Source organism: Carcharodon carcharias, chromosome 5, assembly GCF_017639515.1.
Source record: "Carcharodon carcharias isolate sCarCar2 chromosome 5, sCarCar2.pri, whole genome shotgun sequence".
NCBI lineage: Eukaryota > Metazoa > Chordata > Chondrichthyes > Lamniformes > Lamnidae > Carcharodon > Carcharodon carcharias.
This window is the reverse complement of record NC_054471.1, coordinates 116,999,726-117,025,012: the sequence shown is the minus strand read 5'-3', so window position 1 is coordinate 117,025,012 and position 25,287 is coordinate 116,999,726. Positions and strand designations below refer to the sequence as shown.

Below are 25,287 nucleotides of genomic sequence, written 5' to 3'. Positions count from 1 at the left end.
GGCTAAGGGAAGGCTTCCTGAAACCTGCAGGCCCCAAAAATGATCTCTACTCCTGGAGTCCTGACCTGAAGGTTGTTACTCCTGTCCAAGCCGCTGGTATGAGTTTTGAAATATTCCCGCTTACACAGGCAAGTAGCAGTAACTTTCACAATTAAATACCAACAGATACCACTTGCGACCCCACTCACCCCTCTTATCCCACAAATGTCTCCTACCCACATGCCCATTGCACCCGTGCAACGACCTGAAGATCGCACGGGCCCCGAAAAATAGCAGGCAGTTGCTGCCTTAAGGGCCTTAACTAGGTAATTAGTTAATGGCAGGCGCGCATCGGAGAACATCGCGCGCCTGCCCACCTAAATATTGCGATGGCGTGCGAAGAAGTCGGGATGCTCGCCCGAGGTCATCGCGTGTCATTTTACATGTCAATGTGCAGGGCCCGCCCCCACATGCCAATGAGAAAATTCTGGCCTATGAAAACTAATAGAATGTTATCGTTTATTGTGAGGGGAATTGATTACAAAAGTAGGGCAGTTATGCTTCAGTTATACAGGGCATTGGTGAGACCACATTTGGAGTACTGTGTATGTTATTGGTCTCCTTATTTAAGGAAAGATGTACATGTGTTTGAAAGAGTTCAGTGAAGGTTTACTAGGCTAATGCCAGGAATGGGTGGGTTGTCTTATCGGGAAAGGTTGGACAGGTTAGGCTTGTATACACTGGAGTTTAGAAGAGTGAGGGGTGACTTAATTGAAATCTTTAAGACCCTGAGGGATCTTGACAGAGTGGATGTGGAGAGCATGCTTCCTCTTGTGGGTGAATCTTGAACTAGGGGTCACAGTTTAAAAATAAGGGCTCGCTCATGTAAGACAGAGATGAAGAGAAACTTTTTCTCTCAGAAGATTCTGAGTCTTTGGAACACTTCCTGAAAAGGCAGTGGAGGCAGGGTCTTTGAATATTTTTAAGGTAGAGCTAGATAGATTCTTGATTAACAAGGGGGTGAAAGGCTATTTGGGGGGCAGGGGGGTTAGGCGGAGGTTACAACCAGATCAGCCATGATCTTATTGAATGGTGGAGCTGGCTTGAAGGGCTGAGTGGCCTACTCCTGCTCCTAGTTCACATGTTCGTATGTATGTACTTTTGGTGGGACCGGACGATCCTGGCGGCAGGCGGGTCTGGAAAATCCCACCCTTTTTTTTTAGAAATCGTGGAGGTCAGTTACTGAAAACATTCACAAGAGTCTACCAGTGTACTTTTAACACAAATAATAAAACATTTATTAAACAAGAAAAACTAACTATATTACCCTAGACAAAAAAGTTGGACAGGTTTCAAACAAACACTACAAAATTATTCAAATTTACATTGTTCTTTTCATTCCAGCAATTATTCTTACAAAAGACTAGTGAAGATTTACCACTGTCTCAACACCAAAGCTTCTTGCTTGGGCTGGATCAGTTGCAAATGGCTTTCTTTGGCGTATTTCTGAGCATCCACTAGATACTTTTTCCCAGCTGGTATATCTCTCTGAGACCCACAATCTGAAATCACTATTACTTCAACTTCAGAGCAAACACATGAGTTCCCTAAACTCAGTTCCCCAGCAATCTTGCAGGATTTCTTGATTCAGAGTTTAGAACATCTGCCTTCACTCACTGACTGAACTGCTCTTCTGCCTTTCTCTGTGTCTTTGTGCGCCCCTGGACTCTGGTCGCTAGGCCACAGCACAGATTTTCTACTTTTTGTTTTTTTTGTTCTGAATTCATTAAAGTACTAACCCTTCTATAACCCACCTCCTCACTTAAAGGGTGGTAAAACCTCATTCAAAATACATGCATACACAAACAGGGCCTCCAGATTTCCTTGCTTCAAGCTCACAAAAAACCTCTAAATGAAACTAGAACCTTTCTTAACACACAAATGCAAATATAAATTAAACTTTAAGTTATACTTTGTTCCTAACAACACACACACACACACACACACACACGCACTAAGATTGGACACAGATACAGATACAGCACTTTTACAGATTATAATTAATTCGGTCTCTGATTTATGATTTCTGGTCCCCCAAGTCTGTGGTTTCTTGAATGGTTTCAATGATTTAAACTTGAAGCGAACGTCTTGTAAAGTGAAGAGTTCACAGCAGGTTGTGAGGTTTCTTGTAATCAAATACCTGGCAGGCTGGTTCTCAGGTAAATTTTGAAACTGGAACAGATTAAGTACTTTGCCTGCTTGATAACCTGCAGTTCATTTCAGAGTCTGGTTCTCAGATTGGCTGAAGACTAATGGTTCTTAAAAGGCAAAGAGGGCATAGCATTTCACTACAGCTGTTCTCTTATCAGTGTTCTTCTGCAGTCTGCCCAAGTCACTTCTGGGCCTTGGGATAATAAATGATCTCAGTGTCAGAAGCCAGTTTCCGTTACATGGTCAACAGCCATTGTCCATCCACAATGACTTAAAACTGAAAGTCCATTGATATACAATAGGAGATAAATAATGGTCTTTCACACTTAACTTGTGCATAACTGGTCTCATCAGCTTTCCTTTGATGAACTGCAAACCTGGCAACATAAGGTTGAATTTTCACCTGGCCAGGGCGAAGTTGAAGGACAGGCAGTTCCCCCCGACATCACCACGTATCTTTTTGTGCGTTGGCGAGCTGACCCCGCTTCCGCTCCCTGACGCATAAAATCCTGCCATTATAGTCTAGGAATCCATTGGCCCTGTGTTTTGAGTAAGCTTTGAATAATGGCAGGTGTGCATTCTGCGGATAACATTAATCTTGGTATGTCCATTCCAGGGGAAGACCTTGCTAATGGCTATTCAATTTGGAAATTTCCAGAAGCTTGATAAACAAAGGTCACCTGACCCCTTGGCAGCCGTCTTAGCAGTTCATCAGTGTCCACTTTAAACGAATAAAAGACATTCCAAAAGCTTCCATATGAGCTCAGTCCATGTGTCCAGTTATGAACATGATACTGGGCACTAGGTAGCTTGGAGCTCTGACTGAAGTAGCTCATCCAAAGTTTCTTTAGTTGAGCAGGGCCTCCTTAAGTAGACTTCTTGATGCCATTCTGGAAGGACCACTGATCTGTGCACTCTTACTGCAGGGTAAAGCAAGTACTTTTTATCTTTTTCCTGTAGCGTTTTACAAGGCGTACCTGCCTATACTCCTCTTCCTCTGTTTTGCTCCATTAATTATGAGCAAATATGAAATCTCCATTGAGAAATCCATTGTTATGGTGCTGTTAGGTGTGAGAATTCCTTTCAGCTTGGTTTGGAGAATAGGTAATAATGCACGTATTTTAGTTCAAAATAATAAGTTGTTGGTTTTCCACAGCCATGTGTTGAGTGTAATACAAGCGGAAATGATGGAACTTTTGATGGATGATATCATCCTGTCATTTATAAGCATTTTCCAGTTAGGGATTGACACTTCTTCTGTCCACTTCCATTGTCAACAAAGTTTACAGTGCAACATTAAAGGAATGAAACTTTGGCATTGACTTTGGTTGTGTCAATACCTGTTCATTTGCTTTTCATTTTTTTGAATGATATTTTATGTTTCTTTAATGCCAGTAATTGATTAGTGCATGGTAATTTAAAATTTAATTACCTATTCAATATTTGAACTGTCAAATATTTTCCACGATTAGTCATTATTTATAGCCTGTAAAATACAGACAGAACATGGGTATACCTGATGGCCTGTGCATTTACTGATGTCACATTGGAAATCCTATTGTTCTAACTGGCTCTCAAAGAATTAGGCTCATGTATATAATCATATACTTATTTTCTAGCTAATCAGAGGCAGTTGTGTTGATTCAAAATTTACCCTGCATGAACACTAAATTGATGCAAAATGGACTTTGATCTAGATCAGAAAATGCTGGAAAAACTCAACAGGTCTAACAGCATCTGTGGAGAGAAAAGTAACAGAGTTAACGTTTCGACACCTTATGACTTTTCTTCAGAGTGAAGAAGAAGAGTCTCTGAAGAAGAGACTTGAAGAAGAGTCATAAGGACTTGAAACATTAACTCTGTTATTTTTCTCTCCACAAATGCTGTTAGACCTGCTGAGTTTTTCCAGCATTTTCTATTTTTGTTTCAGATTTCCAGCACTTACATTTTAAAATATGAGCCAGCCTTTTCCAGCAACAGAACCCATCTAGTTTTAAAAATAAATCTTTTTTCTACAGTGTCATTTTGTGACTAGCAGACCTGTCAACATTGGGCAGATCAAAAATGTTCAACTTTCAGTAATTATTCAGTCATGTGCTAGAGGACCAGCTACTCATCCAGCAATATCTTCCTATTCTTCCCAAGATTTATACCCAAAGCAGCTGACACTGTATGAGTGACAATATCACAAATAATGACATTTGGTAAATGAATTTCAGTGCCAGTGTGATGCTAGGCTGTTAATCCCAGATTCTGGCAGATCGTATCAAACAGCATGTCCCAACCACTGTTCGCAAAGGGCAGGATACAGATCATACCCAGCTAGCTTGTGCTTGCAAAAGCAGTGGCCAATATTAGATGTGATTCCGCAATTGGACAACATTTGCTAAATAATCCTCAATGTGCTAAGAATTACACTGACAGCCAATTTAAGATTTTCTGTCGTGCTTGCAGTGTGGCGTATTTGCACGTACTGGAAGCTACATATATTAATGTATATTAATACACAGGGCGCTGCTCTTTGCAGACAGAAAGAACATGTACATACACTGTTTCAGCTAAACAAAATAAATGACAGCCATTCACTGACTCATTCCTCAGGGCAATGCCTTGACCAATCAAGGTCAAGCTGCTTCGTTTAAATCTCAACAATACTTGGCAGTTAACTGTCAGTCACCATCAGTGGTGCATTCTCCATGGCAATGTCACATGCTAACCAATCAGTGCCCTCTTCACATAGAGTATAAATTGTTGTTTACCCCCCTGTATTGGTATTCTTACGAGTGTCCTGATGAGTGCAAGACAAAAAGCTTAGATATGTCTCTTTTTTAAGCAATACTCAAGCCCTGTACTACCAAATGACTATGTAATAGTTGCATGCATCCAATTAGATTAAAGCAAAAATAGCAGGTCTCCTGTGTTGCTGCATTTGGTGAGTCAAAGGATGGCCTGTCCTTATTTAAGAAAGGATATCATTGTATTAGAAGCAGTTCAGAGAGGGTTCCCTTGACTGAATCCTGGGATGACAGGGTTATCTTATGAGGAAAGGTTGAGTAGTTTTGACCTATACTCATTGGAGTTGAGAAGATTGAAAGGTGATCTTACTGAAACATTTAAGTTCCTGAGAGGACTTAATAGGGTGGATGCTGAGAGGACTCCCCTTGTAGGGAGTCTAGAACTAGGGGACACAGTTTAATAATTTGGGGAAGTCAAGGGTTATTGGGGCCAGGCAGGAAAGTGGAGTTGAGGCCACAATTAGATCAAGCATGATCTTATAGAATGGTGGAACAGGCTCACGAGGCCGAATGGCCTACTCCTGCTCCTTGCCGTTGTGTTCTTGTGTATATTTTGCTGATTATACTACACAGCAAACAGGTTGGGGCATCTGCAGCACTTTCCCAAAGTTGCAGCAACAAAGCGGGAGCATCCCTGAGGGAATTCCTGCCCATAGTCTTCCATGGTAAATCCTCACTGACTGCTACCAGCTGACACATAGTTAACAGTTCATGTCTTCATTAAAATCCGTGTTAATGCTAACACATTGAATTCTAATATCGCATAAGTAGTAGTCAGGCACAAAAAAAATAGAACAATATGAGCCTTTATAACTAGAGGTCTAAGATATAAAGGAAAAGAAGTTTTGCTGTTGTTATACAAAGCCCCAGTTAGACCACATCCGGACTACTGTGTACAGCTCTTGGCACTGCATCATAGAAAGGATATATTTACTTTGGGAGAAGTGCAAAGCAGATTCATCAGAATATTCCCAGGGCTTCACTGGTTAGAAAATGAAGAGAAATTACATAAATTGGCTTATGTTGCCTGGGCTACAAGAAAGTTAAGGGATGATTTGACTGAGGTTTTTAGGATTCAAAAGAAATTAATAGGGTAGATAGAAACTTTTCCACTGGTGGAGGGACTGGGACAAGGGGAGATAACTTGAAAATCAGGAGAGAAGTTAGGAAACACTTTTTCATGAAAAGGGTGGTAGAAATATGGAATTTTGTTCCACAGAAAGCAGTAGATGTCAGCTCAATCAATAATTTTAAATGTGAGATGGATGGTTTTTTGCTAGACTAGGGTATAAGAGGATATGGAACCAAAGTAGATGGATAGAGTTAAGATACAGATCAACCATAATCTTACTGAATGATGGAATAGGCTTGAGAGGCTGAATAGCCTACTCCTGTTCCTATGTTTCTATTACACAACAGAATTCCAATCCTTAGAGGTAATAGATTGTCTGTTCGGCTCGAATGCCAGTTTTTGATTCAGATGAAAATCCACAAGACATTCACATCAGGGATTTTTTTGTTGTTTAAGCCAAATTTCTTAATTTGAAACTCGTGAAGCTAATACATCAGAGCTTTTAATTACTGACTCAAATCGCATAAGTAACTCCATAAGTTTACTATTGACTAATTGCTAGGATTTCACTTCAGATCATCTGTAAAGGATTTCAACATAACAGGAGCAACTTGCCTTTAACATCTTAAAATATGCCAAAGTGCTTCACTGAGCTACATAAGGGGATAGTAAGACTGGTAACCAAAAGCTTGATCAAAGAGGCAGGTTTCAAGGATCACCTTAAAGAAGGAGATAAAAGTAAAGAGGCAGAGAGGTTTAGGGAGGTGATTCCAGAACCTAGGACCTAGATAGCTGAAGGCGTGATCATCAATAATGTAATGATAGAAATCAAGGATGCACAAGAGGCCAGAATAGGAGGAGCACAGAGATCTTGGAGGGTTGTAGGGCTGACGCAGGTTAGGGTGATAGGGCGGAGGAATTTCAACGTAAGGATGAGAATCTTACATTCAAGGCTGGGGTGATGAGTGAACAAATTTTGGTACATGTTAGGATACAGCTCAAATTGGATATAGCTGAAAAGATTATTTCTGCAGATTATTGATTTCTGAAAAGATTATTAACTGATTTTTATGTTTTTTTAAAGGTAACGTACTGTATAAGAATGTCATCTAATGGCAACGATACAGTTCCTCTCTCTAGTGATCTTCCTCCCTCTCTTCTCCATGAAGATCCATTCACTTCAAAGCTTTCCTGGGAAGCTGATGTAATAGCAGGAATTTACCTAGTAGTAATAGGTGAGGCACTGCATATTTCCTAATTTTCATCTTGGGACTTGTTTGTGATCAATGCACAGCCTGTCAAAATGCATACGTGCATTTAACTAAGTGAATTACTCATAACGAACTGTATTCACTGAATGATAACATTTATGTAGTTCAGGTATACACATTTTTTCCTGTCAAAGTGTTGTTGGTATAACTGATGTGCTGATCCCGTGCTGAAAGTTATTGATGATGCATTGATATTTATACTCTAACAACTCTGATATATTGTTCCTCTCATCTCTGTGGAAAAGGAGGAGGAAGCTGAACATATAACCCAAAAGATTCTAGAGGGGAAGAGGGAAGAGATAAAGGGTGCAATGTTGTTTCAGTTACTATGTGTTATTGTTGCCAGCTACTCTTGGATACACTGAACTGGATTTTCCTCTGCTATCCCAATCCTAATTAGATGGGACAGTAGCAGATATTGGAAAAATAGGGTGTTGAGGCCCACTGCTGCCTCGCATCTTGAGCTGGATTTCTCTCCCTCCATCCTCATCAGAACTGCTGGCTGTTGCTTGTTTTCTGCTCACTGGATATAAAAACCAACAGGTCAACCCTCTTCTGGCCCATTTCCTTTCCTTCTGTCCCTCTTACCATCACTCACTGGGACCACCGGTAAAAAGTACCAGTAGACTGAGGTATTGATGATAGTGAACCTAATGTCTACAATTACAAGCAGAAGGTCAATTAGATGCCTGCTATCCCTCCAGGTTTGCTCCCAGCATTTACCTTTGTAGGCCTTGGTCTCGGTCAAAACCTTAAAAGAGTGCAGCTACTTTCTTATTTGGAACTCTTTGAGCCTTTTAAAGTACTTGTTGTGGTGCTGTCCCAGCATCCCTGCTGCACTCTCACCTCTTTCCCCTCTTTAGCCATTTTGAACTCCCTTAGTGGAGGTAATCTAACTGGATGTCCATGATGCATGTTTGATGACCTCCAGGTCAAGATGGGTCTGCAGCAGAGTAAGGGTTTGATGGTGCTGGTGGAAGTCTTATCCTGCTGTTATGACAATGGAAAACATATTTTTTAAAGCCCTTATAACTTTCTCCTAGGTTGCTCACAGTAGTGTCCAGGAGATTAACCTTGCATTCCTGATGACCCTAGGACATTTCTGGAGGGTCGGCAAACCCAGTGCAGGAATATCCTTGGTGTTACTGGCTGGGATGGGGATTCAGCTATGGGCCTCCCTACCTCATTTTCTAATTTCTAGTAAAAACAAATTCAGCCCAATATTTCCAAGTGAAAAGGTAAAGGACACAGAGATAATTGACATAATAAAGTGGGAAAAATGTTTTTCTTTATTCAACTTACAGTTTTTCCTTAGATTTAACTGTTACCCCAGATGACAAACAGAGTGACACTATTTAAAAGCACGCTGTTGCTTGTGTGTTCACTTTATTCATTGTTCAAAAAGTAATTGGGCTGCAAGTAACCAGCGGAGGAGGAAATTAGGGCAGGACAGAGTTAGACAGGAATAGGAAGATAGGAGTAAGAGCAAGCAATTCAGCTTAACAAACCTGTTCCACTATTCAATTTAAGAAAAAAAATATTCACAGAATGTGGGCTTCGCTGGCTGGGCCAGCATTTATTACCCATCCTTAGTTGCCCAGAAGGTGGTGGTGAGCTGCCTTCTTGAACCGCTGCATTCCATGTGGTGTAGGTACACCCACAGTGCTGTTAGGAAGGGAGTTCCAGGATTTTGACCCAGCGACAGTGAAGGAACTGCGATATATTTCCAAGTCACAATGGTGAGTGACATGGAGGGGAACTTCCAAGTAGTGGTGTTTGCACATTTATGCTGCCCTTGTCCTAATAATAGTGGTCATAGGTTTGGAAGATGCTGTTGAAGGAGGCTTGGTGAATTCCTGCAGTGCAAATGATGTCACAAGTCTTCAGCACTATTGCTGGAATATTGTCAGGGCCCATAGCCTTTGCAGTATCCAATGCCTTCAGCCATTTCTTGATATCATGTGGAGCAAATTGAATTGGCTGAAGACTAGCATCTGTGATGCTGGGTACCTTCGGAGGAGGCTGTGATGGACCATCCATTCGGCACTTCTGGCTGAAGATTGTTGCTAGTGCTTCAGCCTTATCTTTTGCATTGATGTGCTGGGCTCCTCCGTCATTGAGGAGGGAGATATTTGTGGAGCCTTCTCCTCTAGTGAGTTATTTAATTGTCCACCATTCATGACTGGATGTGGCAGGACAGCAGAGCTTAGATCTGATCCGTTGGTTGTGGGATCACTTAGCTCTGTCTATCACTTGCTGCTTATGCTGTTTGTCACACAAGTAGTCCTGTATTGTAGCTTCAACAAGTTGAGGCCTCATTTTTAGATATGCCTGGTGCTGCACTCCTGTACTCTTGTAGATGGTACACGTTGCTGCTGCTGTGCGTCAGTGGTGGAGGGAGTGAATGTTGTGGATGTGGTGCCAATCAAGCGAGCTGCTTTGTCCTAGACAACGTCATGCTTCTTCAGTGCTGTGGGAGCTGCACTCATTCAGGCAGGTGAGTTGTATTCCATCACACTCCTGACTTGTCCCTTGTAGATGGTGGACAGGCTTTGGGGAGTCAGGAGATGAGTTACTCATCGCAGGATGCCCAACCTCTGACCTGCTCTTGAAGCCACAGTATTTATATGGCTAGTCCTGTTCAGGTTCTGGTCCATGGTCAGCCCTGGATGTTGATAGTGGGTCATTCAGTGATGGTAATACCATTGAATGTCAAGAGGTATTGATTAGAACTTCTTGTGTAGGAGATGGTCATTGCCTGGCTTTTGCATGGCATGAATGGTACTTGCCACTTGTCAGTCCAAGCCTGGATATTGTCCAAGTTTAGCTTCATTTGGACATGGACTGCTTCAGTATCTGAGTAGTCGCAAATGGTGTTGAACATTGTGCAATCGTCAGCGAACATCCCCACTTCTGACCTTATAATGGAAGGAAGGTCATTGATGAAGGAGCTGAAGATGATTGGGCCGAGGACACTACCCTGAGGAACTCCTGCAGTGATGTCCCGGAGCTGAGATGACTGACCTCCAACAAACAAAACAATCTTCCTTTGTGCTAGGTATGACTCCAACCAGTGGAGAGTTTTCCCCCTGTTTCTCATTGACTCGAGTTTTGCTAGGGCTCCTTGATGCCACACTCTATCAAATGCTGTCTTGATGTCAAGGGCAGTCACCCTCACTTTACCTGGGAGTTCAGTTCTTTTGTCCATGTTTGAACCAAGGTTAAGAGCTGAGTGACCCTGGCAGAACCCAAACTGGGCATCAGTGAGCAGGTTATTGCTAAGCAATTGTCATTTGATAGCACTGTTGATGACCTGTTCCATTACTTTACTGATGATCAAGAGTAGAATGATGGGGCGGTAATTGGCCGGATTGAATTAGTCCTGCCTTTTGTGTATCAGACATACCTGGGCAATTTTCCACATTGCCAGGTAGATGCCAGTGTTGTAGCTGTGCTGGAACAGTTTGACGAGGGGCATGGCAAGTTCTGGAGCACAAGTCTTCAGCACTATTGCCGGAATATTGTCAGGGCCCATAGCCTTTGTAGTATCCAATGCCTTCAGCCATTTCTTGATATCACGTGGAGTGAATCGAATTGGCTGAAGACTAGCAATTATGATGCTGGGGACCTTCGGAGGAGGTCGAGATGGACCAACCATTCGGCACTTCTGGCTGAAGATCGTTGCTAGTGCTTCAGCCTTATCTTTTGCATTGATGTGCTGGGCTTCTCCATCATTGAGGAGGGGGTTATTTGTGAAGCCTCCTCCTCCAGTGAGTTGTTTAATTGTCCACCACCATTCATGACTGGTTGTGGTAGGACAGCAGAGCTTAGATCTGATCCGTTGGTTGTGGGATCGCTTAGCTCTGCCTATCACTTGCTGCTTATGCTGTTTGTCACGCAAGTATCCTGTGTTGTAGCTTCAACAGGCTGATGCCTCATTTTTAGGTACGCCTGGTGCTGCACTCCTGCACTTTTCATTGAACCAGGTTTCATTGATCCCATGGTTTGATGGTAATGGTAGAGTGGGGGATATGCCAGGTCATGAGGTTACAGATTGTGTTTGAGTACAATTCTGTTGCTCTTGATGGCTCATAGCACCTCATGGTTGATTGTGGATGACTGTACCTGAATTCCATTTATATTCCCTTGGCTCAAATCCCTTCACAACCTTACTGACAAATCTTACCGAGAAAATCTATTGTTATCAATCTTAAAAAAAATAGATCTACCATGCAAGTCTATAGTCTTTTTAGGAGCAAGACTTCCAGATTTCCACTACCCTTTGAAAACTGCGTCCTCTTTTCACTCCTAAATGGCAGGCTTTAATTTTAAAATTATGTCCCCTTGGGCTGGATCTTATGGGGCTTGTAGCCCTCATTGGAAAAGTCGGTCAGAAACAGACCGAATTTGTAAAAGCCTGTCCCACAGTGATAACATGGTGGCCTAAACACACAGTGAGCAGGACCTCTGCCCCTCAGTGGGAGGAGGTCCTGCCCCCAAGAGTTATCAGCAGTTCAAGCAGCACCAGAACTCAGTCGTGCACATTGCTGGGACTACAAGAAGTCCCACAATGAAGAGAGCAATGGACTCAGACTCAGGTAAGTCTGGAATTTTTGGGCGGGAAGAGATTAGGCGCCCTAGGGATGGGCTGAAAGGGGTGGTGGGGGGAGTGCGGTGGTGGTTTTGGAGTCCAGGCAGGGAGGTACAAAGCGGGGGTGTCATCTTAGGGAAGAGCTGTGTGCCTCCAATGTGCACAGGGCACTCCTCAAAGGATGTAGCCCCCTTTCTTACCTTTTTTTCACCTCAGATGGTGAAAAAACAAACTCCCCACTCTCACCCACCTGCTGTTGCCAACTACATTATGGCATGGCCTGCATAATATTCAGGTCAATTGACTTGTTAACAAGCTCATTTGCCTGTTAATGATTTTTAAAAAATGGCGGGTGAGCTGCCAATTTCGGTGCCTGCCCAACTACCGTGTAATGGGAAACCAGAGTGTTGACATCAGGTTTGTGACCCTAAGTCGTCACGCTGGATTTCATGCAGGCATGGGATGGCAGTAGTGCAAATTTGCAAACATAAAATCCTGGCCCTTATTCTGGACTTCCATTTCAGAGGAAATAATTTCCCTGCATCTACCCTATTGAATCCCTTTGCTAAGACCTAGATTGGCTACCACCCCTCTCAAACTGCTAAACCTAAGGCAATACAAAACAAGTTTATGCGTTCTGCCCTAATAATTTAACCCTTTAAGGCCTGGTGTCATTCTGGCAATACTCTCTCTGTGCTTCTGTCCTATATTTTTGCTCCATGCCCCCTAAAAGACATCCTAACTGACAACGCTGCAAGTAGCCAACAGCTATATGCTAAACAAAAACAGAAAATGCTGGAAATATTCAGCAGGTCTGGAAGAATCTGTGGAGGCCGAAACAAAGTTAACATTTCAAGTTGATGGCCTTCTATCAGAATCGGCCCATTATAGAAACTGGGTGGTTTCCATAATCAGCAGTCAACCTGCAATGCTAGTTTTATACACAAGTTGGGGCAGGCAGGTGGCATGTTGAAAATCAACCTCCAGAACATTGGACTTCCATTTCTTTTAGCAAGGTATTTCTATGGCAACATTTGTGGAGAGTAGCAGAAGGTCAAGAATGATGAGGGGCCTGCAGTGGGCCTGTCAGTAATAGGGTACCGAAGGCTGAAGTCAGGGTCCATCTTTATATAAACACTTCTCTGCATCCAACAATTTACTAGACCAGGAAATCAGAGAAAATGAGATGACTAAGGAGATGGAGATGGCTAAGGATTTATCAATATTCTTAAAATGAATCACGAGCCCTTTTAGCAAAAAAAAAATTGTTAAATGCACTGGAAGCCCATTTTCAGTGTTTTACAAAGATTGCTTTAATGATTTTATCTACTGCTTAACAGCTGACCAACAGCAGGCTTAATAGCCTTTGATTATTTGAATGATCTGTCTCTTCAGCATCTTTCCTGTAACATAATGCATTTTTATATTATCAAAACATATGATGCTTCAGATACTGGAACAGAATCAGTTCAAAATTTTAGGTTGGTATTTGTGCTTCAGAATAGAATAAAGGCTTGCATGACGTCAGAACGTCCCAAAGCATTGGGATAATCCATAATCAATAAAGATTTTCCTTGAAATGTAGGTTGGTATTTTATTGGCATGCCATGGGTCCTGCCAGCAAGTCCAAATGCGAGTCCCGAGCATGGAAGAATGAGGGACTGTGGAGGGGATTTTACCAGCGACGGCCAATTAAGAAGCTGTTGCTGCTGGGATTGTTCAGTTAAGGATGGCAGCCTGCCGCTTTGAGCAACCAGCCCAATCAGGAGGCTGGCATTCGGGAGCCTCGGCAGTGCCAATAAAAGGCAGGCCCTGGCATTTGGAGGGTGAACCCAGCAGCAGTTCTGTTGGATCCGAGGGGGGCAGCCATTGCCGCCATTGAGGCCCTCTCAGAAACATGGAGCCTCCAGGAAGGAAGGCCACACCCCCAGAAAGCCACTGGGAGACCACTTTAATATAACAGGTGGTCTCTTCGTTTGACAGGGAGCTGTTTCAACATCAGTAAAATACCAATAGGGACATAAACTTGCCTTTAATAGGCTAGTTAATTAGATTAATGGGCCACATTCCTCTGGCCAACGGGCAGTTGAGTCACTGCCATTTTCACCTTTGGGAATATTCCATGGTCCCCCATTTGCCCACACTTGGGACCCACATTTGGACATGCTGGCAGGACCCATGGCATGCCAATAAAATTCCGGCCTACACTTCAAAGAAAAGTTTTATTGGTTATGGATTATCTCAATGTTTTGGGATGTTCTGAGCACGAAGATATCAAATTTCTCTCCCAACACTTTCCACTGCCATTTTACCAGCCCTCCCATCTCCTGCCCCATCTCCATTGGCCTGGTTAAATTCCAGCCCTACACTCTGTTGTAATGTAGTAAATATAGCAGGCATTTGGACACAGTAAGATTCCACAAACAGCAATGTGATAATGACCAACTAATGAGGGAAATATTTCACATGGACTGCCTTTGAATCCGGGGGTTGCAATGTGCAGTCAGCCAGTGTCCTATTTGGTTGAGGTAAGCAGCATGCAAGTTTCACACTGCCTTCTCATCTAAATGCCTTCAGCATGTAGCTAAACATGGAACATGCTGCTGACTGGCTGTACGCTTAACAGTGCAGCCCAGCAGCATGCATGGCTAGTGTGATGCATGGCTAGGCTTTGCCATGTAAAGACAACCTGCCCCTCTTAAAGAGTAGTTGAACTCATTGTACAGAAGCTGCTATAGACTCTCTGAAGGAGTCCTGGATGGAAGTAAAGGCAAGAAAATGGAATGAAATGCAAAAGTGATGGCTCCCCAGGCTTTCTGATGCAGTGCTAGAGGCTTTTGTCCAGGGGCCAGAATAGAGGAAAGACGCATTATTTCGACCCCGAGAAGGGATTCGGAGTAGCTGGGCAGAGAGGTCAGTTCCTGAAATGTGGTCTCTAAGATACGGTGGCAGTACGAGAAGAAGTTCAATGACCTCACACGGTTAGTCAAGAGCAGTGAATGCATCTTCACATGCCATCTCCTAACTGCCACATTGTTCAAAGCACCACGCGCACATCACTCATCCATCAACAATCTCTAGCAATCCGAATTCATGCCTAGCACTGATACTCCACCTCACCCTCACACACCTATCAATCCTGTTATCTTCACACCAACTTCACCCTTTAAGCTTCACGCCCAGCTCTCCCTGCTTCCAGATATCTCCAGATATTCATGTATGGTAAACACATCATCCAAATTCATTGCAACATACTCAGTGGCATTCTTCCAATTCTCTTGCAGCATAAGATGGTGATTATAAGTGAGCAGATCAGAACTGGCAGGGTCAGGCATCCTGCACCACTGGATTCCTCTGGAGGAGAGAATGTTCTGCATCAGGGTTAGACCGTTACAGATGCCATTGCATCCAGAAAACCAAGGTAATTCAGGATGACAGTATCTACCTGTCTTATACACCTTCCCAATCTTATCCTCATCTTACCATCTGACGTGCCACGTGCAAGCTGCAGAACTCTTGCTTTCCACCTCATGCACCACTTCACTCACCACAACAACCCCTCCTTCTGTATTTCAGCTTTCAGGAGCTGCTGCCTAACCAGCCAGTGCAGCCTCATGAGGAAGGAAGACAGCTGCAGCTGACATCTTATGAAGAATCAGTATAACTTGATCTGACACATGCAGTCATCAGCTCAAATACTGGCAATGTGTGAACTTTAGAGTGTGATTTAGAGTTGGAAACTATACATAATGAGACATCAGCAAGAGTAGGCTGCAGCCTGGCCAGAGGGAAAGGTTAGCTTGCGTGCCAGTTCACCAGGGGGTGAGATCACAGAGGACTCAGATGAGGACTTTGATGAGGCAGCGTAGATGGGAACAAATGACATCAAAGGATATGAGGATAGTTTGGGAAAATGGCATTGAGGTAGATGAAAAGCCATGATCTAACAGAATGGCAGAGCCGGCTTGATGGTCCAAATGGCCTAGTCTTGCTCCTATGTTCCTATGATCCTTGAATACCGATGAACATACATACTGAGATACTTGGTGCATTGGCAGACCTGGCAGACATCCTTGAGTCACTGACAAGGAGCATAGAGGACTCTGGCTCCAATTTGGCACAGGGCTTTGTGCTGATCTTGGAGCCCATCCTTTCCAGTGTGGAAGTGATGGCCAAGTCCATGAAGGCGCACATGGATCCGCTTTTGAAACGATGATTGGTGGACAATGATTCAGCACAAGTAGAAGCCATGTAATATCTGAGCTGCAGTGGAAGTTCACATTGTGGTCATGAGATCCATATTTGTTGCTATGCTAGCCCAGACTGCTTCCATCATGGCCGATGATCTCAGTGCTCAACAGGGCATGTATACTGTCAAGACAGACCAGCAATCTGACATCTAGCAGGTTACCAGGAATGCTATAGAATGAGAGGCCAAAGTTTTAGGCTAAGGGGTGTTAAATTTAAATCAGAGATGAGGAGGAATTACTTTTCTCAAAGGGTCGTGAATCTGTGGAATTCACTACCTCAGAGTGCAGTGGATGCCGGGATACTGAATAAATTTAAGGAGGAGATAGACAGATTTTTAATTAGTAATGGTTGAAAGGTTATGGGGAGAGGGCGGGAAATTGGAGTTGAGGCTGAAATGAGATCAGCCATGATCGTAATGAATAGTGGGGCAGACTCGAGGGGCTGAATTGCCTACTCCTGCTCCTAGTTCTTATGTTCTTATGTTCTACAGTGCTGCTCAGGGGAGTGGCAGTGGCTCCATGGAGAATGAACTTGCTGTTTGATCACAATGGCAGCATTCATCCACTGCTACCGCTCTGACAATGCCCCTGGCTGCCAACAAGTCGCTTCAGACTGCTGTTATTCATGCTGAATTGTTGCAGTCCAAAGCCGGGCCCTCAATATCCAGAGATGCCCATGCAGTCCTTGTGTGAAGACTTCCATGGGGTTCCCCAGAGCATCTTCTGGGATACATCCAGGGTATGGTCCCAATCCCTCCCCCCCCCCCCCCCCCCCCCCCCCCATCTCTCTCTCCACCACCCCCCCCCACCCACTGGGAATGGAAGTTCTGGGCCATTAACTTTGTTTCTCTCTCCATAGAGACTGCCAGACTTGCTGAGCATTTTCTGCTTTTATTTCAGATTTCCAGCGTCCGTAGTATTTTGCTTTTATTTTATCCTCTGGGCAATTTGAAGCACCATGGCAACTCAAAGGCTGGCTACTGGACAACAAAGGTTATCCATTCCTGACATCGCTCATAACTTGAACAGACTAGTTAAGTCTCAAACTTGTGCCAGGGAGAGGTATGAAGCCAGTAGCTAAAGAATGGATTTGGAGTGGGGAGCAAAAACAATGGCTTCAATCTTCCCAATATTTTAATCAGAGGAAAGATCCTAGTGGGACTCCAGAAGTATTGGTGCAGTGGACAGGGAAGCCATTGCAATACCACTCTACCTAAAATTAGAAAGATAAAACTGGAACCAGGCATAAGTATCCGATCTAGCAATGGAGATGCATTGCAGGACACATTGGTCAACATGTCAAAATCTGCCGACAGGTTGAGAAGGACAAGATGGGATAGTTTACTTTCTTCACAGCCACAAAGGATGCTATTTGTGACTCTGATAAGAGCTGTTGTGGTACTATGGCAAGAGCGGAAACCTGATTTGAGAGATTCAAACATGGACTTCCAGGAAAAATAGGAACAGATTTGGGAGGCTGCAACATGTTAATACTTTGAAGAGCAAAGGGAGGTTGGAGATGGGACAGTAGTTTGCACGGATGGTGTGGTCAAGGATTGCTTTGCTTGAGGACCTTATCAGGGGTAATGGCCAGGTGTGAAAGATTAAAGGTTTTATTGGCAAAATGTCATTGTAAGTAAATTGACGGATAGTTTCTTCCAGGGGAGAATAGAGAAGGAATTAGGTTTGGGGTGTGGAAGAGGGTGTGGCATGATAGTGATACAAGGAAGTGATCAGAGATGGCTTATCTGTGATTGATGGCACTACCAAGACCATATGAGATGGCATGGTCAAGGGGATGGCCATGAATATGGGTTGGAGAATTTACATGGAGGGAGAGATCTGGAGAGGATAAGAGGGCAATGAACTCAGATGAGGGTGTACGATGGCTGGAGTTGCTGCTTCTAATGAGCCAGTGCTGAGCGCCACGATGAGCCTGTCAGAGAATGCCAAGGGAGGCACAGAGGGAAGCTGTCGGCTTTTCTAACTGAAAGTCAAGCCTGAGATGGCACCAAGAAAGCAGGAAGGTTGGCAAATAATGGATGGTTGGGGTAAGGAATTGGAGGGCAGAGTATCTGGGAGGGGAGAAGTGTAAGGATATAAGACAAGGGCAAAAAGAAAAAAAAAATAAAGTGGGAATAGAGTGCTAGGCTTGGGTCTGGAGTGGCAGCCAAAATAGACACACAAATGGGCTGAAGGAAAGCTCAAGTTACACAGTCCCAGTTACATAAAAATTAGGATACATAAAAACCTTAGAGTAAACAAGAAATAGGAAATAGATTGAGATATTAGGAAGGAGCCTAGAGTTAATTTCACAGATACTGTGGTGGGATAATGATGATATAGTAGGGTGGAGTCAGCACAAAGCATCAATGAGCTGGTTTCCAAGTTTGGGGACAGTTCTAATGAGTGAAGCCCAGAAGCTATTTGAGGGTAGTATAGTGAAGGATGCACTGATGGAAGAATTTCCATGGCAATGAGGACAGGAGGTGTACAGAGTTAGTTGCAGGATCAGAAAGCTGATGACAAAGTTGCAGGACACCATAAAATCTTGAAGCAGCAGCTAAGTCTGTTCTTTATCCCAGATGGCTGATTTTCTGGTTAGGAACAGACTGAAGCTGAAAAATCAGTATAACCAGTGGCCAATCACAGGCTCAGCAAGAGACTGAAGTCTCATAGTCACACCAGTAGTTTGGGTGGGGGGAAAGCTCTGGAAACTGATTAAAGTTACTTTAAATATCACAACAGAGCAGCAAATCAGATACAGAAGTTCGGTCTTAAGGTATAGCATGTGTAGTCCAGAGCAGAAGCGTCTTCTTGATGATGGGAGAACTCCAGAAATTTGAAGCCAAGGTTGAGAGAAGATCTAGATCTAGATCTTTCCAGCTCTTTTCCATAGCTCACAGAGCAAAGAAAAGTAACAGATTATAGACAGAAGTAGTGTATTACATTTTATTCCAACATGGTCCAATGCAGAAACCTGGTCTTGATATCTAGAGAATTTCGGGATATTGAAGCCAAGTTTGAGAGAAAATACACATCTCCAGGTCTTTTCAGATCTTTACAAGGGCTCACAAGGTAAGGTTGGGGGATGAGGTTGAACAAACAGAAGCCATTTAAACTAACAGTTAACTTGAAGTTTGGGGTAAAACACACCCACTATTCGAACAAGGGAAGCTGAAACAGTAGAAGGGAGGATTTTGTTATGATCTGGTGACTTTTATTTTAAAGTAAATGATATTTGAAACCCCAGTTATTTACTAAGAGCATAAAGGCACAAGATTCTACGATGTTAAACAAACAGAAGAATTTTTATTATACAAGAATCAACAAAGCAAACAGTTAATACTATCAATTTTATACTCTAACATCCAGAATTAACATGAGGTAAACATGAATTAACAAGCAAACTATGGTCAACCACACCATGTACTGTACACGAAATGGCAGACACAGCCAAGACAGGTCCCATCAATTTTCTCAGCAGCCCACTCAGATGTTATTGATCACAGTGAGTCACAAAAAAATCCTTCAAAGTCTGTCTTCCTCATGAGGGATTTCAACTCCTTTCCTTTGGGGATTTAACCTTGATTTCCTTTAGCAGCTCCAATTCAGCTTGGAAGCCCTGTTGTTTCTTCTGACTGCAATGAGCTATCAGGCAACAGGACTCCAGCTCAGACTGCCCCAACAACTGCTCATCTCTCAGATGCTCAATCTCTTCTCCCAAGACTGTGTCCCTCTGGATTCAAAAGGTTGTACCCTAGCATTTAATCACCAGCATGAACCCAGCTGTGTAGCTGCACTGAGCAGACACCTCTTCAGCTTCACTAAGTTGACACTACTCCTGGGCTTTTCTGAGCCCAGCTCCCCAGCAGCATGGAGCTATCAACGGGCTAAAAAAATTTGCGCCTTAAACCCCAGTCACCTAATTACTCTTTTCGCGCAATTTCCCCAGGTCCCATGGTTGTGCTTTCATGTACTCTCTGAATAGCAGCCAAAGGAACCCTGGAACAGCATGAGTGGCCTGTCCCGGTGTCACGCACTGTGCTAATGCTAGAGCCCTAGGCATGCTGGAAGTTATAGTTCTCTGCCCCAAAAACACAGAGGCCAAATTTAAAAAGAGATTCCTCACAATTTAGGGAGAGAAAGAGCAACAGATGGCAGCAGATGGCCACAGATAAGGTGTATAGTGAGGAGCTCCCTAGGGGATCAACTCCTAGGAACCATCATGCAGGCAAAAAAAAATCCCCAAAGAAATTCATTGTCCCTGTTTTTTGGGGGTGGCAGTTGAGTAAAGAATATTAGCTGAGGTATCTTTTCAAATAGTGCTTTGGGATTGATTTTTGTTCACCAGAGGAGGCAGCTAAGAGCAGGCAGCTTATTTTCCCTGTTTGGAGTTTGTGTCTACGCCTTCACATTATTAGGTTTCTGATGATAACGGTATAAAGGTATGTTCCATTATTTTCTTTGGTATTTCCCTGGAGTTTAATTATTCTGAAAAAAAGTTACCCCCAAGAGGCTGCCCTTTAATAATATTTCATGTTCTTACTGGTATTTTAAATTGACTAATGCAAATTAGATGAATACCTGAATAGAACTTACATGATTACTCATCATGTTTTTTTCCAAACCAGTTTTGGCCCAGCATTGTAATTTTGAATGCGAATACCTGGCCATTGTTCTCCATGCTTGATGTCAATATGGTTGATGGGAGTAACTATTGGTTGGTAGCACCCTTATCAATTTATCAAAATGTTGCATTTCAAGCTCTGACCTAAGTCAATATAAGTCATTTTGCTATAAGCTGTTTACTCATTAGGGCTTTATTTTTCGATTTATGTCAACATTTTTGATTTTATGTCAAATCCACTCTGGCCCTGCCATCCCATGCTGAATCCTGAGATAGCCAATGCCATGTTCTGATTCTGGAGCCACCGTCACAATCAACAGAAGCCCAGAATGTGGGGAGAGAGCAAGGCCTAAGATCCAGGAGTGGGAGCACAGGGTGGGGATGGGAAGCTGCTGGCTGCTGAACTGTGAATAACCTGAGGCAGGGAATGTGGTGAGGGAACTGCTCCCCCGCTTCGTCTGCAGCACCCCAGTTTCTTCCATGGCCTACCCTCCCTCCCTGCATCTTCAAAAGTCACCCTCATTGCTCCTTCGTGGCCCTCCTGGCTTCATCAGTAACCCCCCACCTCTCCCCCGACCCCGGGCTTCTTCCATGGCATCCCGCAGGATCTCGGCCCATGCAAACTTTCAGGATGGGGTCCAGACTCAGAGAGACAGAGATAGAATGAGAAAGAGAGTGGGAGAGAGGGAGTTACAGCGGGAAAAGAGAGAGAGAGACACAATGGGAAAGGACTGTGAGAAAAACTGAGCAGGAAAGGCGAGCGGGAGAGCGACAGAGTGGAAAAGGACAGTGGAAGACAGGGTGAGAAAGCAGAGGGAAAGGAGAGGGAGAGAGAGAAAGACTGGAAAATGAGAAATGAGAGAGAGAGAGGGAAAGGGGAGAGAGAGAGAGAGAGAGAGTGGGAAAGAAGAGAGAGAAAGAGAGAGACAGAGAGAAAGTGGGAAAGAAAAGCAAGCAAAAAGTTGAGTTCAGGAGCGGATTTACAATGAAACACACTGTACCATGGCACGCCACTCCCAAACAACAGGGGGGACCCAAAAACACATCTAAAACACAGTGGAGCTGATATTTGCTAAGATACTTTTGAAATGTCTGAGCATTTGCCAGTCTATATTTGAAGCATGTTTGATGTCTTAAGTTTCACATGAACTCATTAATAAGGCACCGTATTGTTCTGTATGGAGTGCAACATTTGCTTGGTACTTGTTTACCAGTAGACTTATCCATCTTGGCATTAGTGATGACTAAAGTTATCTTCATTGAAAGAGAAAAGCTTCAGGGAGCCAACAAAAACCCGCTTTGCAATAGAGTTCCTCTTTTGAAAACAACAATAGTCTCGAGTTCAGAATCTCTGACTAAGTTAATTGTCGTTTTTCCTGTTTTATTAAATATTTCATCTTGATTGCCTCAGGGTAGTTGCTATTCAGGACAGTCATTGGAATATGCTTCCAATACACTGGGTACTGCTGTCTCCTGACTTTGAACACTGAAAACTGGAAGTATTTCATTAGAAAAGTAACTAAAACTGTAATAGCCAATCACAATATGTACTTCAGTCATAATATACAATACATGGCATCTGGATTGCAATTCCAGAATTTAAATTTTAACGTTCAAACATGGTGCTTACCTCAGGGATGGTGCTCAGCATTTTATTGAAAATTCAGATCTTTAGCTTTTGAACCATGGAAATCAAATTCACTTCTTACTGATCCCATGTATGTCCCAAATAATGCACATTAAATGGTGCCACGTATTGATGCAGGAGGTTGACGAAGGACCAATACTGGGACTTAGCATTTGGAATTCATCGAGAAAGAGCGAATGTAACTGATACAAGAAAGCACATCTTAGCAGAGTCATGCAGATGGTTACGTATGCATTACAGATAGAATGGGCTCTTTTGAAATGTCACAGATGAACAGAGACTAAAAAATATCAGCAATTAGTTTTTATATAAAACTGATCTTGTGAAACTGTTTGTGGCAGGTTGGTATGGTTTGATATCAATGGCTAGATAGTAGACAATACAGAATAACTTTATGGTAGAACAGTCAACATTCAGATGCAGGAAGGACAGGCAAGCCTCGTGGATTCACTGTGCAAACTTAAAATGACACAATAGTGGCCAGGGCTGCTCGTCATTTAACATTGACCAGCCACATTTCGCCTCTTTTCCTAATATTTTTGCTACAAACAGATGATTTCAGATCTTTCTAAGTATGCAGTGTTCTAAAATGTTGGATTGACGGGGGGGTGGGGGGGGTGGTGGTGAGTGGGTGTGGTCCCGGGGTGGGTTGTCGGGAAAAAATGAAGCTGAGCACAGGGCCCCACTAACTCCGCCACTGGCTGAGTTTCAGGAGTGTTGTGAGTGAGAAGCTGTGCTACTCATTGTTTATTTGGTGATATATTATCGCATTTCAGGGGAGGTGATGGCATAGTGGTATTGATGGCGTAGTAGTATTACTAGATGAGTAACCCAGAACTCAGGATAATTGTCTGGGGACCTGGTTTCAAATCCTGTCATGGCAGATGGTGGAATTTGAATTCAATAAAAATCTGGAATTAAAATGTCTAATGATGACCATGGAACCATTGTCAATTGTTGTAAAAACCCATCTGGCTCACTAATGTCCTTTAGGGAAGGAACTCTGCCATCCTTACCTGGTCTGGCCTACATGTAACGTACTTACCTGGTCTGGTCTACAAATGGCCTAACAAGCCTAACAAGTTCTATCAAAAAAGGGATAAAACTGGGCGGACTACCTGGCATCGACCTAGGCACCGAAAACAACAACGGCAAACTCAGCCCTGTTGACCCTGCATAGTCCTCCTTACTAACACCTGGGGACTAGTGCCAAACTTGGCAGAGCTGTCTCACAGACTAGTCAAGCAAAAGCCTGACTTAGTCATCCTCATGGAATCATATCTTGTAGATAATATCCCAGACATCACCATCACCATCCCTGGGTATGTCCTGTTCCATCGACAGGACAGACCAAGAAGAGGTGGCGGCACAGTGTTATACAGTTGGGAGGGAGTTGCCCTCGGAGTCCTCAACATCAACTCCGGACCCCATGAAGTCTCATGGCATCAGGTCAAACATGGGCATGGAAACCTCCTGCTAATTACCATATACCGCCCTCCCTCAGCTGATGAAGCAGTGCTCTTCTATGTTGAACACCACTTGGACGAAGCACTGAGGTAGCCAAGCTGTTCCAGTACAGCTACAACACTGGCATCTAACCGGCTATATGGAAAATTGCTTAGGTATGTCCTGTACACGAAAAACAGGACAAATCCAACTCGGTCAATTACCACCCCATCAGTCTACTCTCGATCATCAGTAAAGTAATGGAAGCAGTCATTAACAGTGCTATCAAGCGGCACTTCCTTAGCAATAACCTGCTCACTGACGCCCAGTTTGGGTTCTGCCAGCTGATGACCTCATTACAGCTTTGGTTCAAGCATGGACAAAAGAGCTGAACTCTCGAGGTGCGGTGAGAGTGACTGGCCTTGACGTCAAGGCCTCATTTGACTGAGTGTGGCATCAAGGAGCAATAGTAAAACTGGTGTCCACTGGTTGGAGTAATACCTAGCACAAAGGTAGGTGGTTGTGTTTGTTGGAGGTCAATCAACTCAGTCCCAGGACATTACTGCAGGAGTTCTTCAGGGAAGTGTCCTCGGCCCACCATCTTCAACTACTTCATCAATGACCTTCCTTCCATCATAAGCTCAGAAGTGGCAATGTTCACTGTTGATTACACAATATTCAACACCATTCACGATTACTCAGATACTGAAGCAATCCATGTCCAAATGCAGCAAGACCTGGACAAAATCCAGGCTTGGACTGACAAGTGGCAAATTCGCGCCACACAAATGCCGGGCAATGACCATCTCCAACACAAGAGAATCTAACCATCACCTCTTGACGTTCAATGGTATTACCATCACTGAATGCCCCAATTTCAACATCCTGGGGGTTACCATTCACCAGAATATGGACTAGCCATGTAAATACTGTGGCCACAACAGCAGGTCAGAGGCTAGAAATCCTGTGACAAGTAACTCATCTCCTAACTCCCTAAAGTCTGTCCACCATCTACAAGGCACAAGTCACGAGTATGATGGAATCCTCCCCACTTTGCCTGGATTAGTGCAGCTCCCACAACACTCAAGAAGCTTGACACTGTCCTGGACAGAGCAGTCTGCTTGAATGGCACCACATCCACAAACATTCACTCCTTCTACCACTGACGCACTGTAGCAGCAGTGTGTACCATCTTCAAGATGCATTGTAGGAATTCACCAAAGCTCCTTAGACAGCACCTTCCAAACCCATGAACACTACCATCTAGAAGGACAAAGGTCCTTCCACCACCTGGAAGTTCCCCTCCATGTCACTCTCCATCCTGACTTGGAAATATATTGCTGTTCCTTCACTGTCACTGGGTCAAAATCCTGGAACTCCCTCCCTAACAGCAC

At 43.5% G+C, this 25,287-nt stretch overlaps 1 protein-coding gene across 1 annotated transcript in view; it reads left to right on the top strand.

The window, feature by feature from the left end:
* The window catches only part of opn5 (opsin 5), a 58,203-nt gene that overhangs the window by 5,336 nt on the left and 27,580 nt on the right, over positions 1-25,287 (top strand). Inside the window, exon 2 of the mRNA XM_041187381.1 lies at positions 7,142-7,292. Coding sequence (XP_041043315.1) covers positions 7,142-7,292 — 151 coding nt within the window. The remainder of the gene's footprint in view (positions 1-7,141; positions 7,293-25,287) is intronic.